The sequence below is a fragment of the Myotis yumanensis genome, unplaced genomic scaffold (genome assembly GCF_028538775.1).
Source record: "Myotis yumanensis isolate MYYU_CA2020_CCGP unplaced genomic scaffold, mMyoYum1.0.hap1 SCAF_1, whole genome shotgun sequence".
In the NCBI taxonomy this organism is placed as follows: Eukaryota; Metazoa; Chordata; class Mammalia; order Chiroptera; family Vespertilionidae; genus Myotis; species Myotis yumanensis.
The window spans coordinates 181,132,543-181,153,986 of record NW_027223752.1 but is presented as its reverse complement, the minus strand read 5'-3'; the positions used below and the strand labels follow the sequence as shown (position 1 = coordinate 181,153,986).

Genomic DNA, 21,444 nt, shown 5'->3' with positions numbered 1-21,444 from the left:
TACAATAGCTAAGATTTGGAAACAGCCTATGTGCCCATCAGCAGATGAGTGGATTGAAAAACTGTGGTACATCTACACAATGGAATACTATGCTGCTGTAAAAAGGAAGGAACTCCTACCATTTGCAACAGCATGGATGGACCTGGAGAGCATTATGTAAGCAAAATAAGCCAGTCGGAGGAAGATAAATATCAGATGATCTCACTCATGCCTTTATTTTTTTTAATAAAAAATCATTTAGAAAGCTAAGATAATGCATGCACTATGACTGTACAAGTATTTGATGATTTGGGATCACCCAGTCTCCATGCCACTTTTTTTCCAGTAATAAATCCTGACTGCTTTTTTGGGATTGACTGCACCCTTGTCATGAGCAGCTTTGATGAGACTGCCACTCAAAACGACCATCCTGCCTTTAGCAAAGGTTGGGCTCGGGGTCTCCACCAGGCCAATCAGACCCCTTCTCCCGCAGGCCACTGAATCTTTATTTATTTTAAAAAATATATTTTTATTGATTTTTAGAGTGAGAGAGAGAAACATCAATGAGAGAGAAACACTGATGGACTGCCTCCTGCAAGCCCCCAACTGGGGATCAAGCCTGCAACTGGGCAAGTACTCTGACTAAGAATCGAACCAGCAACCTCTTGGTTCATGGGTGGAAGCTCAACCACTGAACCTCACCAGCCGGGCAAGGCCACTGAATCTTGGGTGGACTAGCACAAGGCCAGAAAACTGGTTGGAGCTAACTGACTCCAACTACAGTGCTCACAGGATGGTTACATTAACTAAGCATCAAATTAACTCTTGCCACCTGCATCACTGGTGTTGCTATGGTCCTTTAGCTGCCCTTTCTGACCCAGGTTCTCCAGCTGTGCCTTCCATGTGGCGATCCACTCTATTTCTGTTCAGTAAAACACACACACACACCTATTGATGAAAGTGAAAGGAGTTAAAGGGCAATTGAATTAGGTAGATAGGGAAAGAGGGGTGGGAGAAGGAGGAATGGTGGAGCTAGCTGAAACCAGCAAAAAATGTGTTTTGCATCAAACAGGATAGGCAGAAAAACAGGATGGATAGCAGAAAAACAGGGTGTTTTGAAACAAGGATGTTTTTCTTGCAAGTGCAAAACAAAATGTTGCAAAAAGGCCAGGAACCAATCAGAGAATGGCACAGCCCAGACAGACCAAGAGTGGGCCTTTAGCCAGTATAAGGGGAAGAGCAGAATGCTTTGGGGGGCAACCCATTTGACTTTCTCTCCTGAGCGGGAGCCTGTGTTTGTTTGCAATAAACTCCTGCCTTGTTTGAATGCCTCTGGTCTGAAGCTTCATTCTTGGATTCCATGAGACAAGACCCTGGGAAAAATTCCTGCTCACCAGTTCAGGTATCTAAAGTAGTTCTTTTTTTAAAAAAAATAAAGAATAATCAAGCAGATAAAAGTCCAGAGCTTTAGAAAAAAGAAAATCAGAATGGTAGCAATGGCGACTTTTATGGAGTGTTTACTGACTACGTCATTCACAGCTTCAGCTACTTCAGATGCTTTCACTCATTAGATCCTAATAAAGACACACTAGGAAGGGAAGGTACCTTTGTGATCCCCATTTTACAAAGGCACAGAGGAGCCAAGAAATGTGCTTCAGGTTGCATCAAGGATGTGGTGTAGCCAGGAGTCACTCGCAGGCAATCTGAGGGCAGAGGCCCGTGCTCCAAGCGTCTCCAAGCAGGAAGCGGGGAGAATCCAAAAGCACGTGCTGGGGAGTCCAGCGGCCTTGCTAGAACTGAGAAACCGAATTCTTCCTCTTGTAGCAAAGGAAGGTTATTTACATGTTTCTTGGTCTCCTTAAAATAAAGTAAGATATGCTCAGAAGCAACATCAAGATTTCTGATATGCCAACCTGAATAGGGAATACTTCTATCCATCTAATAAACAGTGAATTGCAGAAGCCTGGAAGTTTTATAACAGCTAACGTTCACTGAGTGCTGACTTTGTGCCAGACCCTGTTACAAGCGCTTTAAATTTATCATCTCTAAATGTTCAAACAACCCTATCAGTAGGCATACTTACTATTCCCAGTGGGACAGGATAACTAAGGCACTAAGAAAACTTGCCTACGTTGACAGGACTAGAAATTTCTAGAGCTAGAATGTAACCCTCGGGTGCTCTGGCTCCAGTGCCTCTCAACCACGACATACCACTGCATTTCCCAAACCTTCAGTATCGGTGGTTCTAGGAGGGCCCAAGGGGCACAGCACAACATGCAGCTCTCTGTTTGCACAGCCTAATACAAAATCGATTTTACACTACTGAAACCAGTGGTCTGTGTTTCCTTAAGGCAATCCTCCAAGAATTTAAGTACCACGAATTTAAGGTACTTTGAAGGACAGATTACATCGCTGGTTAAATTCAGCGTGTGCTTTAAAATTCGCTGGAACTGGGCTAGGACTCATAAGTCTAACCAAGAGTGTGTGGAATAGAAAGTCACTCCACCACCAAATAAAAGGGGTGCAAGGAAAGCACTAAAGACATCTGGTTCCAGAAAGCAATGTAACGCTCAAGGACTAATGGGGTGTGTAAAAAAGACCTGTGGGCCAGCTTAAACGGGCTCCTACCGGCCAAATTTGGGACATCTGGAGCACCGGGCGTAACAACTGAAATTGATTATAACATATTATGTAAATAAAAATACCTGAATCCAGTGATACTATGAACAGTGAGAGAAAGGGTTTCAAAACTAAAGTTCCTCTTTACAGTAGCATGCCACAGCTAAACAAAGAATGAGAGAATCAGAAAATCACCACTTTCCATAAATCATGTCACAAATGATTCCATCAAGGATTATCAGTGAATACCAAAACATCAGGTGAAAGGTTGTGGTTGGACATGATTTTCACAGCATCAAAGATCACATACTACTTGTAAGGGAAAAAATTCATTCCTACAACTGACATCTGGGTGTAATCATGAAAATAAGTGTCCATCAATGGTTGAATGGATAAAGAAAATGTGGTATGTGTGGGTGGGGGGAGGGGGCAAAAGTAGGTTTGCAGTAGTTCATGGATGGGTGTGTGTGTGTGTGTGTGTGTGTGTAATGGGATGTTATTTAGCCATAAGAACAAATGAAATCTTACCATCTGTGACAACCTCAATGAACCTTAAGAGCATTCTGCTAAGTGAAAAGATAAATACTACATGATCTCAATTACATGTGGAATTTAATAAAATATCAAGTTCATAGATACAGAACAGATTGGTGATGGCCAGAGGCCGGGGAATGGGAGTGAGTAAAAATGGGTGAAGGGGGTCAAAGGTACAAATTCCCAATTATAAAATAAGTCACGGGGATGAATGAAGAGCATGGTGACTACAGTTAATACTGTATTGCATATTTGAAAGTTGCTGAGTAAATTAAAAGTTTTCATCACCAGAAAAAACTGTAACTAGGTATGGTATAGATGTTAACTACACCTGTTGTGGTGACCATTTTGCAACATATACAATATCAAATCATTATATTGTACACCTGAAAGTAATATAATGTGTGTCAATTATACCTCAATTTAAAAAATCATAATCTCAAAAGAGGTTATGCTCTGAAAAATTAAGATCTGAGAATCTTTAAACATTCATTGAAAAGTTAGGTTTTAATGAAATGAAATTTTTAAGATACTGATTTCTCTATGCAAATATATACTTAAAAATATCTTGGATCACCTGTAGTGCACTTACAAATAAGTCCAACTAATTTCTACAACTCAGATTAAAATGATTAAAAAGTAAAGTCTGGCCAGTGTGGCTCAATGGTTGAGCATCAACCTATGAACCAGGAGATCACGGTTCGATTCCTGGTCAGGGCACATGCCTGGGTTGCCAGCTTGATCCCCAGTGTGGGGTATGCAGGAGGGAGCGGGTCAATGATTCTCTCTTATTGATGTTTCTATCTCTCCATCTCCCTTCCCCTCTGAAATCAATAAAAAAATACATTAGAAAAAAAAGAGAAAAGTCCTTATGTTATTTTGTACTATTGAAATGTTGAGGAAACTATTAAAAACAAACCCAATAAAAATCTGTTGAATTTTATCACTTCTTCTGAACCCACACAGATTAAGAGGGTGAAGAGAAGGAAAGTAACAGAAATACTGTACGCTCCAGTTGTAAGTGCTGCTGAAGGAGAAGATGGGGAGGAAGCTCACGGCAGACACCCCACCAGCAATAGAAGGAGTCTGCACAGGACCAGCAGGAGCCCAGAAGTGGAAGGTCTTTAAAATCTCTTACAAATATGTATTACCTTAAAGACAGAGTACACTTTGAGGGAGCTGAACAGGGTTCACTTGCTTAGAGGAAGAGGAGAAAGAAGGTTCAGAAAAGACTCTAAAGGAGCAGATACCAGGAAGCACCAGGAAAAAGAAAACACTCTGCCGGACTGGCATGGCTCAGTGGTTGAGCATGCACCTATGAACCAGTAGGTCATGGTTCGGGTCCCAGTCAGGGCACATGCCTGGGTTGCGGGCTCAATCCCCAGTACGGGGGTGTGCAAGAGGCAGCCAATCAATGATTATCTCTCATCATTGATGTTTCTATCTCTCTCTCCTTCTCCCTTCCTCTCTGAAATCAATAAAAATATATTTAAAAAAAACAAAAACCAAACAAACACGTAATAGTGAGTGCATTACCTTGGAGGGCAAGTTTATGGAGAAAAAAAACATTGGAGCCCTCCTGACCCAGATTACCTATTGAGGAGAAAAGGAGAGGTGGGCAAAGGATATTTAAGAAAATCATCCTTTTGGTAGCAACAGAGAAATTTAAAATGTTTTTAATTAAAATTTTAATTTAATTTAAAAAGTGTAACCATGTTATGAGAGGAAGAAACAAACTCAAAAGGGAACACTAGGGGTTGAAACATTTCTAGATTTTAGAAGAGCTGCCACGTGGTTCAGAGGACATAACCAGAGAGCGAATGGTGGTTATCTGGAGACAGATTTTAAGACAGATAAAGAAGAAATATGCCCTAACTGGTTTGGCTCAGTGGATAGAGCGTCGGCCTGTGGACTGAAGGGTCCCAGGTTCAATTCTGGTCAAGGGCATGTACCTTGGTTGCGGGCACATCCCCAGTAAGGGGTGTGCAGGAGGCAGCTGATCAATGTTTCTCTCTCATCGATGTTTCTAACTCTCTATCTCTCTCCCTTCCTCTCTGTAAAAAATCAATGAAATATATATATTTTTTAAAAGAATGACAGTCACTCCCAAAGATGAAATACAGGCACACCTCAGGGATACTGCGGGTACTGTTCGCGACCACCATAATAAAGTGAGTATCACAATAAAGCAAGGCAGTCTCTTTGCTGCTGGAGGGTCTTGCCTTCCATTAAAAAAAAAAGCCACATCTGTGAAGCACAATAAAGTGCAATAAAATGAGATATGACTGTTGATTTCCTCAGAATGTGGTAAAGTTCCTAGAGAAAAAAGATGTTGCCTGGTAAAGAACCTACCTCTTCTTTGTACATCTAAGAAGCAAATATAAGTAAAGTTGGTGACATACTATAGTTTCACTAACAGCACTACCAATGTAGGATTGAGGAAAACAAATGAAGAGAAAGTTGGTTAGTCAATGGATACAGGAAATGATTATCTTTAAACCAGTCTGTGTCCCACCTTCAAAAATCCATGCATGTACACACATATCCACACACACTCCACAAATACTTGGTACTCTACTATTTTGTCTGAGACTATCGTCAGCAGCAGGATACCAGAGAAGCTGCTACACATAAGGTATGTTTACCAAGTAGAAAGTCCCAAACTCAGAAGAATGTAGGAGACCATATGCATGCATTTATACATGTGACTTCTCACTTTGCTGCCTCAAACATTTTTTTTGAAAAAGTTTTTTTTATCATCTATCTTTATTGCTGAAATACTATGTTACAATTCTTCCTACAGCAAAACACTCATATAAATCATATCAGAGTGAATAATCTTTTAAACAGTATGATTTTTTATGTCAACCTTAATTGGAAGTTTGCACATGCTTTCGATAGAAATGAAGGGATAGATGGAGTTTCATACACGGGTCAGTCTGCATCACAGTCAAGGTAAGAGCAATGTATGCAGCAGGGCAAGAAGGAAGGATCCAATCAGACAATCAGAAACGACTGCCGATCGATCTCATGACAAAAGGTCAATCTGCTGCCTCACTCTACACATTTCTTGTCCTTAAGTGTTTCTTTTACAAAGCTGGAAAAATCAGACTAGTGTCCGTAGTAAAAGCTCAGTTATTTCAGCCATACGCAAAAAAAAAATTTTAAAAAACCAGATTTTGAAGAGAACTCTTTGAAGTGATATAGAGATAACCAGCTGGATACTAAAAGCCTCAGAGCGAAAAGGAAGTCTGAAAAGTTCTAAGCATGAGGGAGTCACACTGCAGTTTACTGAGAAAATTCAATCTGTGGGGCTGGTGCACCATCTGGTGACCATTCAGGGCCTATGCGTCAAAATTGCCTGGATATTTCTGGATATTTTAGGATGCCATCACAACCTACAACAATTTGCAGGTCTTTCTGAAAATTTTTTAAAGAAAGGATTTGACCTAATTGTGATGAAACACAGGGAGCAGTTAAGGTGACAATAAAGAGTAAAATATTTCTCACACAGTACCTCGAAGGAATACAATGCCCCTCCCCCCCATATGCCACCAACTTGAAATATAAATACAACTATTTTTGCACTTTTCACATATCAAAATAAAAATTTTAATGATAGCATTCTGTAAGTCATAATTAACAATACTTGGTTATTGTGAAAGATTGAGTAAGTAGCAAATATAAGTAAACACCAACAGAATTGCTTTGGGGATTCATGCATTTTAGCCATAGAAACATACACATTTTCCCCCATGGATTTTTTTTATCAGTGTTACTTGTTGCTGCTACTGTAGTATAGCAACTAGAAGTTTCCCAGTTGATTACAGAGTCACAAACATTTACTCAAGCAAGCTTTTCACCACCACTTTCAGCAACCACGCTGAAACAGAAATTCCAGAATTACTAAATGAAAAGAAGAAAGTGAATACAAAGATGTCATACACATCCTCAGAGGTAATACTGTTTACTTAATTCTTTCTCAATCTAGTCACAAGATTTTTCCTTTAACTACAACTGGGAATTCATATTTAACTCTTTCAGGAAAAGAAAGCCTAAAACGCTTCAGAGTGCTCTACCTTACATCAAGCTGACTCAACCGAATAAACTCAGCGTGCGATTTCCTTCACCTTTTTTGGAAAGGGAAAGTGGACAAGAATGCCGAATGCCCCCAAATACTGCATAATAGATAGGAATTTAAGCAACAAATCTGCCCCCACCTCCTAGGAAGGAAAACAAAGTCACACAAACATCTCAACAAAACCAGGAGGGCAGAGGCCTCTCCAGCGCCTGGCGGGTCCAGGGAAGACAGGGGCGGCCTGTACTCACACAGATGGCGAGAGCTCCTGCCCCCATCCTTGCAGAAGTGGCTGGTAGAACAGATGAAGCCCAGATGCAAACATCAAAATGACAGCAAAATACTGAAATTCCACCCAGTGGATATGCTTTGATTTGAAAACCAGCTTCCAATCCGGAGGCCCCACCGTAAGCACAGAGCCGCTCCTAACATTTTCGGAAGTGTGGTTGTGCTTCTGTCGGTTAAACCCACATGGCTGGGAGGACTGCCTGCAGTTGAAATTTGATCCACAGCCTCTAGTATTGGCAAGGACAGGGAGTCATGTGACATGGGTCTTAAGTCCTGACATCTTTTCTTAAACCAGACTTGTTAGATGCCTCCCAGACAGGCTTCTTCCTTTTGTAAAATGCTGATTAGCTAGTGGTATTCATGAACAGAACTAACAGTGCAGAAAGCGAAAACACCAACTTGCTTCCTTGTCGCGACTCATTTCTAAGAAAAATTCACACATTTACACTCAGGTTTCCATCTGCACGCATCTTCCTTACTTTTTGGAGGCAGATTTCACTTCTGTGGCCCCCTAGAAACCAGTGAAATTCTATCGAAATCTTTCCTCCACTCTATTCTGTAAGACTTGTCCTTCGTGAAAATGCTCTATTTTGTGTAGCTGTTACTTTACTGCTTCTAATTACTTTCAAATAATCTTATTCACATGTATCAGTGATAAGCATAAAACAACATGCTTCCAGACATCCATAATTCTATGTATGTGATTTAGGCTGGAAAACTGGCCTCTTCCAGGAACATCCTACTCCATAGGCTGCGTCATAGAAAATATGACAGATTTTATAAGTTCTAAATATTTGAACTAGTAGCTAAAATATCCATTTCATATAAGCCAGAAGGAAACTGTACTATTTTTAGGACAAAAAATGTAGGGGGTGGCCCTGGCCAATGTGGCTCAGTTGGCTGAGTGTCATCAGTGCACTGAAAGGTTGCCGGTTCGATTCCTGGTCAGGGCTCACGCCCAGGTTGCAGGCTCAATCCCCAATGGTGGTGATGGTAGTGGCAGTGGAAGGCAATTGATGGATGTTTTTCTCTCACATTGATATTTCTGTCTCTCCCTCTGCCGTCCTGTCCTCTCTCTCTAAAAATCAGTAAAAACGTTAAAAAAAAAAAAAGTAGGAGGTGGGTGGAGGTGGAAGAAGTAGTATAAGGGGGATAAATGGTGATAGAAAAATAAAATTAAAAAGAAAAAATGTAAAAAATTTTCTACTTTTACCTTAATACAGATTTTATCACTTCTGTTTCCTATTCACCCATTGGAAAACTAGGCTGATTAGTAAAGAAAATGATCATAAAACAACCTTTTTCAGATACTTTAAAATTTTGTCTTCTTTTTCTGATTATATAAGTATTGCCAGTCCACGATGAAAAGTAAAAGCCTAAAGGTTAGGTCACCTAAAGACGATCATCCAAACAGTATTTATTTATTCCCTACACTGGGGCAGGCACTATGCTATGTCATGTACAGAAAATGATAAGAAAGGCATGATACCTTCTCTCATGGATTATTCAATGGGAAAAGAAGGAATAAAAATAAGTTAACAAAAGTAACTAAATACATCTTTTTGATTAGTAAATGGAATGGTGCTAATAAAGGAGCAAAGATGAAAGTAGTGAAGAATAACTGAGGACAGCCAGTAACATTTAACCTATCTATGCCCAGTCTCTTTTCTATACTTTTTAAAAAAAACAATTACTAATAATTTTCTATCCTAACTTTTTTGCACTTCACATTGTATCAGAGGCATGCTCACATACTGTTAAATGCTATAAACAATTTTAATCACATGTAATACTGCATTCTTCAGTCATTCTCCCATTTTATTTTTTAAAAATATATGTTATGATTTCAGAGAGGAAGGGAGAGGGAGAGAGAGACAGAAACATCAATAATGAGAGAGAATCATTGATTGGCTGCTTCCTGCATGCCCCATACTGGGCATGTGCCTTTGACCGGAATCGAACCCGGGACCCGTAAGTCCATAGGCTGACGCTTTACACATTGAGCCAAACTGGCTAGGGCCATTCTCCCATTTTTAGACATTTACACAGTTTGTGATTTTTTGTGTTTAGTTAGTAATGCTTTGTCCTCATCCTGATATTTTTCTAATAGAGACTCCTGAATGTGAAAGTTCTGGGTCATAGAGAATAGGAACCTGGCTGAGGCTCCTGACATACACTAACTCTGGCAGTTTATCTTCTACAACCCACCCTACCCAAGTTCGAGTATTTTATAAAATACTTAATATTTCTTAATGAAAATATTTCTCATTTTAAAAGTATTTCTTTGTATTATAATAATATCCTATATAATCCTATATAATAAAGAGCTAACATGCAAATTGTCCCCTCAATTGGGAGTTCAACCAGGGAGTGGGGCCGGCTGGCCAAGTGCCCCTGGCCCCTCCCTCGGCCAGGCCTGCCCCCAACTGGGGGTGGGGCCGGCCCTCCAACCGCCCACAGCCCCCCCCAACCCAACTGATTGGGGCAGGCCAGCTGGACCCCACTCATGCACGAATTCATGCACTGGGCCTCTAGTTAAATATATTTTAAAAACCCTCCTTAGTCATTTGTATAGTTTCTCTTCTGAACGCTTTGATTAATTCTTTTTGTCTATTTATCAACTGCAGTGTGATCAGTGGAAGTCTCTTCCATAGGACTATTATAAGGATTAAACAACCTGATCCATAAAAAGCACTTACTTTTGTTATCATTTGCCAGGTACTACACAAATAACTCTGGATGCTTATATGGTTTGATTGTATATCTATTTGAAATTTATTTCAAAATAAAGTAAAAGATGAGGATCTAAATTGATTTGATTTTTATTTTTTATATGACTACCGTGGCCCAGACTGTTAACTCCTATCAGTGTGAGTTAATTCTAGATATAATGTCTGTTTCTAATACGTATTAGGGCTCATTCTCCCTCTTAGTTGTGGTTAAGCCCATAATCCAGTGAGAGACTACAATTCCCAACCTTTCATACAGGTAGACCGACAGGGTCATGTAACCATGTACTCACTCATTAACAGAACATGAATGGATAGGATAAGTACAACTTCGGTGTTATGTGCTTAATGGGACTGCCCTTGCTCCCCTTCACCACAAGCTGGAATGCAGGTGGGTCAGAAACCTGGCTTCAACCATAGAGAAGAAGGGCAATGTCCTGGGAAATGACAAAGTAACCACGTGGAAGGGACTCAGACCTCTGAATGACCTTGTAGAGTACAGCTGCCTTACAAGCTTAGACCAACTGAACGTTTACATGGGAAGGAAATAAAACTCAACTTACTGTATTCGAAGGTCCTGTGTGTGCACCTGTATAAAACAAGTTTGTCTTTATCCTAACTAATATAATAAATTTGTTAAGCAAATTTTTCATTTCCCACTCATTTGTGGTACTATCTATACCATGTATTAACACATACATAAATACACGCGCACGCCAGGGTATTTTTCAGGCTAATATAGTCTATCTAGCTTTTTTTTCTAGTTTTATATCACTACCATAATATTTGAGTAACTATATGTTTACAATGAATTTAAATATCTGTTAAAGATAACCTCTCATTATCCATCTTTTCAATATGTTATTGCTTTTCTTTCCAATCAGTTCTTCATGATAAATTTCAAAAACATTCAGTAATGCTAGAACAAGTTAGAGCACCAAAAATTGTACCTCTTGCTATTGTTTCTAAAAGGTATAGTACGTCTTATTTCTATTTTGGATATTACCATATAAGAATGACATAAGGAGGAAAAAAATCTAGTTCTAATTTTCATAATTTATTATATACTATTATAAAGTAAAATTAATACTGTGCCTAACCCGTTTTTATCCTTAGTTATTCTTCTTTGTGATGACTAGATTTCACTTTCAAAAAGAAACCCTGAGTAGACCATTTAACAAAAATTACTAAATGACACTGTTCGCTTCAAACAATGCTTATTTCTCCATGGAATATACATGAAATTAGAGTTATCAAATCTTTTCCTGACCCCAGAATGAATGCAAGGGATATTAGAGTCCAATTAAATCCAGAACGTTCTCTGAGCTATTATATGTGCATATTCCTGAGTAATGACTTACAAAGAATCTTAAGATGTGCAAGCCACAGTCAAGAAATATGCTGTTGCCGAAACCGGTTTGGCTCGGTGGATAGAGCGTCGGCCTTCGAACTGAAAGGTCAAGGGCATGTACCTGGGTTGCGGGCACATCCCCAGTGGGAGACGTGCAGGAGGCAGCTGATCGATGTTTCTCTCTCATCGATGTTTCTAACTCTCTATCTCTCTTCCTTCCTCTCTGTAAAAAATCAATAAAATATATTAAAAAAAAAAAAAAAAGAAATATGCTGTTAGCTACTGCTTTTCTCTCAGAAGGAAAAAAAGAAAATTTTATAAGTGCTTTTCTAAAAGTCCACTACGGTGGGCTAATTCCATGACTACTCCCAGAAATGCTTCAATACCACGGCGGGACAAGGGATGTCCTATTTTCAAGAAAATCCCTGGGCACCCTGGGAGAAGGTGTCAAGGCGACTTCCCAACTGAGAGTCAGGCCCCTGGGATGCTGCCATTTAAATCACCCTCTGACCTGGGAAGCCTGATGGAGGAAGAGAAAGGGCCAGATGATTCTCTAGCCTCCAAAAAAGCCAAAAATGCCTCAAAGTCAAATCCTCTGATGTTAGCTGGCAGAGCTATCAGTTTCAAAAGACAAATTCTCTTTAGCTGGAGTAGCTACAACGAATACCAGAAGAAAAGCAACAGCCTGCAGATACTTTACAGTTAGCCATGGAGCAGGGCCCAGCAAATATCATGGGGGTGGGGTGAGGGACAACAACAGCATGAACCACCTGAAACCCACTACTACCATAGTCTGCTGCTGAGATTGGGACACTGGAGGCTTTTTCTTCCAAACTCAGTCTCTACTCCAGCTCTAGCCCTACCTATCCCAGTTATTTCTCAATGAGAACCCCAGCCTGGCCCAGAATGAATGACATCCAACCAGACAGGATATCAGAAGTCAGTTAGTCAGCAACTACTTAGTGTTTATGTACACTCTTTCTTGACCTGACAGGGTAGTTCAGATATTTTGGGTTTTGAATCACTGACACTAAATGCAATTGAGAGATTACTTGCTCTAGGCCAGGGGTCAGCAAACTACAGCTATATGCCAAATCTGATCATCACAGGCCGTAACCTGCTACTCTTAGTCACACCGTTTGTTTACATAATGTGTATGGCTGCTTTGGCACTATGGTAGCTGGTAGCTGAGTTGAGTAGCTGCAAAGACGGAACCTCTGGCCCACAAAGCCTAAAATACTTTCCATCTGAGCCTTTATGGAGAACATTTTCTGACCATTGCTCTAGGCTACTCAGTAACATTATTGGGCATGAGAGTTGAAGACTAGTCTATGTGCTTTGGTTCCTTGGCAAAATAGAAGAAAATAGATCATTTTTGGGTTTGTTAATCTATTTTGTTACAATTGCCCCCATTACCTGGGATTGGGGCTATTTTTACTTTCTCCTAATTATTTTCTGAAGGAGTTCCCTATAAAAGGTCCAGTTTAAATCTGATGAGCCCACCTCTGTTCTGAATTATAGATGCATTCCCATCCCACTTAAGGAGGAAAAATTACCACACTCTTAGGAGAAGATAGATTGTTCTGTAGCCATGAAAACAAATAGCCAGCATAATTCATTTTGAACCTGTTCAGTCAGCAACTCGCCTTAATAAGCCAATTGCTTTTGCAAGTCAACCCATTGTAACAACCCATCGCATCTGGCCAATCAAGAATGTGCTCACTGTGGCCAGCATAGCTCAGTGGGTGAGCCTCCACCTATGAACCCGGTTGGATTCCAATCAGAACATATGCCCCAGATGGCTGTGGGTTAGAACCCCAGTGGGGTTGTGCAGGAGGCAGCCAATCAATAATTCTCATCATTGATGTTTCTATCTTGCTCTCTCTCTGCCTTCCTCTCTGAAATCAATAAAAATATATTTAAAAAAAGAATGCGCCTATTGAAATGAACTTGTATCTGATGCCAACCTATCAATAACCATCTCATTTGAGTAATCACTCTCCTTCAGATGATGTCCACACTCCTGAAAACCCGCCAACTCAAGCTTCCCACTTCCCAAAGACCTATATAACCTAGCAGTCTGCTCTGCTCAGGAAGACTGTGCCTGACTAGCAGAGCTTTCCCTTACTATAAAGGTCAGTAAATTCAGCTTTGTCTTTTTTATTCCACATACTACTGGTCTCATTATTCTTTGATATAACCTATAGTTTAGACACCCCAATTCCACGGGTCATTATTTAAGCCCCATTGTTTGACCTGTATTACGATTACTTCCTCACTAACTGGCTGTTTCTGGCCCCACCTTAACTCTCAGCCTGGTCTTGGCTGAGACTGGACTGCTCAATTCCATTGCCTATCCTCCCCTGGGAGCCAAAGCAGATCCACTATGCCAGTTTCAGCAGAAGGAGAGAATCAGAACCTGGGACCCTCAGAACTGGACAAGAGGGCTGATTTGTGAATAGGAAGCACTGTATCTGTGATGTGATGATCACCCCAACCTCAGGCCTGGGAAACAAGAGAACAGCTGCATTTTCTTTTGAAAACAACTTTAGTTATTTTCCCAATAAGTTTGCTAAAGCCATCATTTAATTTTTTAATTTCACAAGCACTCATACAATGCACAACGTAAATCTATTACCATTCTAAGAATTATGGCTAAGGGGGGTGTTGGGAGAAGGATCTATTACTTGAGCTATGAAGTACATGTAAAAAAAAATTCAGACACAATTTGAAAATCTTGTGAAGGTACTGTTTGGCCATTTTGTCTCATTTGCATGGTGATTTGAAAGGCCACTTACCTAGGCTGGGATTAGTATTGCTCAGCAATCAACACAAACACTTTAATACCTAGTCACAGTTTATGATTACCTCACGGCCCCTGAAAGCACTAGAGTCTTAATCTTTCAATTAGCAAATATAATACACTAAGTTGTATAATCCAATTTGAAATGTGTGCCATTAGCACTTGAAAATTCAAAGTCAGGAAAAAAAAACGTGATGAATGGAAGTGGCTGGAGCTAGAGCTGCAAGAGGGCAAGTGTTGAGCTGACTTAGGAGTCATGGGTTAGGATGGAGAGGAAGGAGAGGGCATTCTAATGCGGGTCTGCATGATGAGCACAGATAGACACCTGCATGAAAAGCAAGGGGCTCTAAACAGCAAAATAAAAAAGTCCACGCTGGACCTCAAGCAGTCAGGAACTACTGCAGGTTCCTAAGTGGAATGAAGAGCTTAATAAAACCAGTGACAAATTAATCTGGAAGTCTGACTAGAATGTGCTAGAATGGGAAGGAGACTTATTACAGATAAGTGGACCCTGTTTACAATAAGCCAGCTGAGATGAAGATGTCTTGAATTTAGAGAGTGAAAGACACATCACATACATTTTGTAGAAAGAACTCATAAGACTGATAACTGGCTTTAAATAAGAGGCAAATGAGGTGCCATCCTAGTCAAGATGAGGGAAGCGTAAAGGATGACTCTAAAGTTTGCTTTCCAGGACACTGATGTGTTGCCTAGTAAACAGGGAACTTTAAACAACAGTCTGCCTGGGAAGCTTCTGATTTATGCTTGCCGATAATGTATTATTAATAGTGTCCCCTTTCACTCTTAAGTGTTCTGGAAAACCGAGTCTAAAGAAGGTACACCAGCAAAGACAACTGTCAGAGTATCAGAAAGACCCCCTCCACCAGGATCCTAAAAACCCAAGATGAGCAAAAGTCCACCTTCATTGGAAAGATCTTTTTATTCCCCTCCCCTCCCTGACAGAATCCAGGCTTCATTCCTCCACCTCTACCTCCAATGCAGGGTCCTGTGGGCCAGCTCATGAGATGAGGACTTGAGAAAGCACCCCAAAACACTCCCCCCACCAGTGATTTTTCTGGAGCACCACATCCTTAAATTGTACCAGGAAATGTCTGTCAACCAAGGGAGATTTTGTCTACCTCTCTCATGTGCTGAATTTTCTTTCATGATCCCAACATCTGGACAACATTGAGATGCCATCAGTGGTGATTCAGTCATGAAAGAAAAAAATTTGCTGCATAAATCCAGAACCACTAGAAACGTGAGGTTTTTTATCTTTTCAAATGTTATTTTGAATTCTTTCTCCTTTTTCATTCATAAAATTGTATTACTTAAATGATTATGCCTTTGACAAAGGAAGCTTTAAAGAAATATAATTTTTAGATTTGTATTTTCTAAGTAAATTTGATTTAAATATTTTTTAAATGATTATAAAAATCATTGTCCCAATCCTAGCCAGATGGCTCAGTTGGTTGAAGTGTCATTATGTGCACCAAAGGGTTGCGGGTTCAATTCCTGGTCAGGGCACATAACTAGGCTGCAGGTTCAATTCCTGGTTGGGGCACATAGGGGAGGCAACTGATTGATGTTTCTCTCTCACGCTGCCTCTTCTCTCCTCTCTCTCTAAAAATTAACAAAAACATATCCTTGATTGAGGATTTTTTAAAAAGCATCATCCCAGGTTGGACTATGTATTCTATGGTTACTCGGTTAACGGTAGAAATTAATTAGTTGGTAAACAGAACATATTTGAGCAGAAAGTTGCACCTGGTTTTAGGCACACACTAGAATCAGTCAGTGGGAGAACATTTCAGTAAGGTGTGTACATTAGGATCATTTCATGTATGCCTCAAAGGCGGCTTCAGTTTCCCTTGGCTTCTTTAATCACCACAGCCTATTTATTCTACCTCTGAAGAGCTTTTCAAATCAATTTCCTCTCTGTTCCCACAGCCATTTTTAAAATTAAACAAAACAAAACACACTTTAAATGCTGGACCTCATCAGCAGTCCTTAGGTACAACCACACCACTACATTTCTGAAACAGATTTGATTATGTTACTTTCCTGATTATTCTCTTTCTCTGTAGGTCTATGGGCTCCATAGATGGGTTTTGAGGGATCAATGGTCATCCATGTACTTGTATTTGAATTCTGAGTATATGCATACTGAAGTGAGCATCTACCTTTTTTGTTGTTGCTGTTAATCCTCACCCAAGAATATTTTTCTCTTTGCTTTTTAGAGAGAGTGGAAGGGAGGGGGGAGAGACTCATCAATTGGTTCCCTCCAGCACACACCCAGACTGGGGCCAGGGTTCGAGCCTGCAATCGAGGTATGAGCCCTTGACCGGATTTGAACCCATATCCATTCATCCCATGGGCTGATGCCTTATTTACTGAGCCAAACCAGCTGGGCTTTATAAATCTTTTTTTTTAAATAAAAACTGCTGGCCTGTAGACTAAATTCCAAACTCCTTAGCATGACTTCAAGGTTTTTTGAAACCAAATTCCAATTAGCTTTCTCTACATTATATACCTTAAATTATAGCCACCTTTCTCACAGCAGCCTGGATAATGCCCCCTCAAAAATGTCCACATCCTAATCCCCAGAACTTGCAAATATTTTACCTTGCAATGGCAAAAAGGAATTTACAGATGTGATTAAATTAAAAAATATCAGATGGGGAGATCATCTTGGATTATCTGGGCCCAATATGATCACATGGATCCTGATAAGAAGATGGCAGGAGGGTCAGAGTTCAGAGGCGTGTGAGAGATTTGAAGATGCAAGGGTACTGGCTGGAAGACAGAGGAAGAGGCCATAAACCAAGGAATAAGGGTGCCCTCTAGAGGCTGGATAAAGCAATACTCCACATAGCATTAAGAAGAGCCTTGATTTTAGCCCAGTAAAACGGATTTCAGACTTCTGAACTTCAGAACAGTAAGTTAATAATATTATATTGTTTTAAATCAGTTTGTGACAATTTGTTACAACAGCAATGGAAGACTAATACATTGTTGTTCCACAAATTAAATAAGGCATGCATTTTCCCACTTCAGAACCTTTGCTCATGATCTTGTATTTGCCAGAAATGTCATCATCTCCTTTTTCTACTTGGGGAACTCATACATATACTTCAATGCTGAGCACCAATGCCACTAGCATTCCTAACTAACGTCACTCCGCTGTGTGTACAAATGCCTCATTTAAACCACGAGTATAACATTTACACGTGGCATTATTATTTGCAGATCTGTATTTCCAGATTGGGAACTCCTCGGGGGACAGGGCAATATTTTATTCTATGTCCTTGCAAGTTCATAACACAGTCTCTGTACAACTAATGCATTAAATGTGTGGTGATAAGCCTTGGGTTGCTCCTGGAAGCACTTTGAGACTCACTTAAAAGTTAGGACAAGAGATAGGGATTATATGAGTGTCATCAGAAAAAGAGTTTAAAAGGGTGAGCATGGATATGCTTTCTAAGGGATTTCAGAGAAAAAAGTTCACAGACCTGAAAAAGAAAAAAGAATCAGAATAATAAATATGGGGTGGAAGAAACAGGTAAACATAGTTGCAAGGTACTAACTTCCAGTTATAAGATAAATAAGTCCTGGGATGTAATGTACAGAATGGTGACCATAGTCAACAATACTGAATTATATATTTGAAAGCTGCTAAGAGTAAATCTTAAAAGTTCTCATCACAGAAAAAAAATCTGTAACTATGCGAGGTGAGGGATGTTAACTAGACTTTTTGTGGTTATCATTTCACAGTATGCACATATAACAAATCATTATGTCATATACTTAAACTTGTACAACATTGTAGGTCAAGTATATCTCAATAAAACTGGAAGCAATATATATATATATATATATATATATATATATATATATAAAGAGAAATTAGTTTTAAAAAAAGCTTATTGGAAACAGTGCTCATTGGAAGATATATTTATGGTCCTTAATACCTAAATCCTTTATTTTCAAACTCTTTTTATCAGGAAGGTTCCACCAAATTTCTTCTAATCTTACTGCTGAATAAAGGTTAAGGTGAAATTGGTAAAGCAATTGTGTTTGATATTTTAAAATAAGAATATCGCCCATTAAATTTTTTTTTTTTTTTACTTTCTAGCATCTAAAAACATTTTTTTTTTCTGGCACAGTGCTTGTCCCATTGCAAGACTGTGATAAATAATATTGTTTATACTCTTTAAAAGATTCAGAAAGGAAAAGTAAACAACCTAAAAAAAAGGTCATCAGCAGGTCGACCAAGATGGCGGCGTAGGTAAACACCGGAGACCGCTGCCGCAAACAACCATTTCAAAAATACAACTAAAAGACTGAACGGACATCACCCAGAACCACAGGAAGGCTGGCTGAAGAGAGACTCTACAACTAGAAGGAAAGAGAACAGCAAATCGAGGCTCAGAGGCGGCGCAGTGTGGAAAATACAAAGGTACCGAGGTGCGCGCGAAAGCGGGCTGGTGGCTGAGGGCGCGGTTGTCATTTTCTGTCGGGAGTGAGTCTCAGACTCTGGGCTCCAGATCCGGGCGAGTCTCTAGGGACCCAGACTCAAACGGGAGAAGCGGGATTACCCGGCATCAGTTGGAACCTGAGGGCAGCTTTCTCTCCGAGGTTTGCAGCGGCTGCCGGGGTTCGGAGAAGCAGAGCCTCTGGGAACGGGACTGAGCGTGGCCATAACTGCTCCCTCCGCCCGCCCTGTGGATCCCGCCCCGCCCAAAGCCTGCGCACAGCCATTTGCCGATCGCCTCAGGCAAAGGCTGGATTAGCGCCTCCCCAGAAGGCAGACGTTTTCCGCACAGCTGATTCCTATAGCCAGTCGGCCTGAGGGTCAAATCCCTCTAGTGTTAACTACAACAATTAAGGCTTGGCTAGAACAAGACTGCGCACAGAGACCACAAGGGGGTGCACCAAGAAAGCATAAAAGATGCGGAGACAAAAAAACATGACAGAAATGGAGGATATGGAGCTAAGAATCGCAATTTTGAGGGCTTGCCATAAATTTGTGCAGAACCTCACGAAAACTAATGAGACCCTCGATGCTACGATAAAGAAATTAGAAAGTAAGCATACACGGACTGAAATAAAGAATATTATACCCAATAGCAGACCAGAGGAGTACAATAATCAAACCAAAGATTCGACAAAAAACACCCAATTGGAAAAGCAAAATGAAAAAAGAATCCGAAAGTGTGAAGATAGTGTAAGGAGCCTCTGGGACAGCTTTAAGCGGTCTAATATCAGAGTCATTGGAGTGCCAGAAGATGAGAGACAGCAAGATATTGAAAACCTATTTCAAGAAATAATGGCAGAAAACTTCCCCCACCTGGTGAAAGAAATGGACTTACAGGTCCAAGAAGCGCAGAGAACCCCAAACAAAAGGAATCCAAAGAGGACCACACCAAGACACATCATCATTAAAATGCCAAGAGCAAAAGACAAAGAGAAAATCTTAAAAGCAGCAAGAGAAAGAGGCTCAATTACCTACAAGGGAATACCCATACGACTGTCAGCTGATTTCTCAACAGAAACTTTGCAGGCCAGAAGGGAATGGCAAGAAATATTCAAAGTGCTGAATACCAAGAACCTACAACCAAGATTACTTTATCCAGCAAAGCTATCATTCAGAATTGAAGGTCAGATAAAGAGCTTCACAGATAAGGAAAAGCTAAAGGAGTTCATCACCGCCAAACCAGTATTATATGAAATGCTGAAAGGTATCCTTTAAGAAGAGGAAGAAGAAGAAAAAGGTAAAGATACAAATTATGAACAACAAACATGCATCTATCAACAAATGAATCTAAGAATCAAGTGAATAAATAACCTGATGTACAGAATGAACTGGTGATTATAATAGAATCAGGGACATAGAAAGGGAATAGACTGACTATTCTTGGGGGAAAAAGGGGTGTGGGAGATGCGGGAAGTGACTGGACAAAAATCATGCACCTATGGATGAACACAGTGGGTGGGGAGTGAGGGTGGAGGGTGGGGTGGGAGCTGGAAGGAGGGGAGTTATGGGGGGAAAAAAGAGGAACAAATGTAATAATCTGAACAATAAAGATCTAATTTAAAAAAAAAAAAAAAAAAAAAAAAAGGTCATCAGCAAATAAGGAAATATTTTTATTAACTGAATAATAATTCTGAGAACTAGAATTAAGACATGTTTGCAAACTTAAATAACCTTCCAAACCTGCATTGTAAAGGTGGTTAGGGAGCAGTCACTAACATTTGTTTATTGCCAAGGCTTTCACATAGGTTTTCATTTAGTTATCACAACTCCACCGTGTACACATCACCCATGAGTGAGGCTCAAGAGATATTCAGACGTACACAGCCAATAATGGACAAAGTTAGGTTTCACACCCCTGCTTCCCTGAGACCTATGTTTTCACAAGTGCATTAAATTAAGATCAGTTTGGAACACACCTGATAAGTAAGGTTTGCCATTACTTACTAGGCTAACTGTGACTAGGCTAACTGTAAGGACATGTTATGAACATTACTGTCAATTACAAGGTGTAAATTGTAAATCAATATTCTAATTTAAAAAATATTATTAGAGCAGCAGAGGTAGCTCAAGAGTGTATTTTTAAAAATATTAATTATGAGGCACTTTTATCTTTATTAACTCATTCAATCAACATGAAAAAAAAGCTAGGATAGCCCTAACCGGTTTAGCTCAGGGGACAGAGCGTCGGCCTGCAAGGTCCCAGGTTCGATTCTGGTCAAGGGCATGTACCTTGGTTGAGGGCACATCCCAGTAGGAGTGTGCCGGAGGCAGCTGATCGATGTTTCTAACTCTCTATTCCTCTCTGTAAAAAAGCAATATATATACAATATATATATACATATATATATATATGTATATGTATTTTTTTTAAAAAGCTAGGATATAAATGTCATCATTCCCATTTTATAATGAAAAAACATGTGAAACTCAGAGAAATCAAATTACTTGCCAAATTACACACAGCTGGAAAGATGTACGAACAGAAATAGAAACTCAAAACTTCACTGATTTATTAATACTCAAACA

General features: G+C 39.9%; 1 protein-coding gene across 2 annotated transcripts in view; it reads right to left on the bottom strand.

Annotated features, from left to right (window-relative positions):
• FAM13A (family with sequence similarity 13 member A) overlaps positions 1 to 21,444 on the bottom strand; it is a 273,179-nt gene that overhangs the window by 242,935 nt on the left and 8,800 nt on the right. The window contains exon 1 of one of the 2 annotated variants that reach the window (XM_070392775.1): positions 7,462 to 7,620. The exons of the other annotated variant lie outside the window; for it this stretch is intronic. Coding sequence (XP_070248876.1) covers positions 7,462 to 7,488 — 27 coding nt within the window. The 5' untranslated portion in view covers positions 7,489 to 7,620. Of the gene's footprint in view, positions 1 to 7,461; positions 7,621 to 21,444 lie in introns of those variants that run through there. 2 annotated transcript variants of the gene reach the window in all.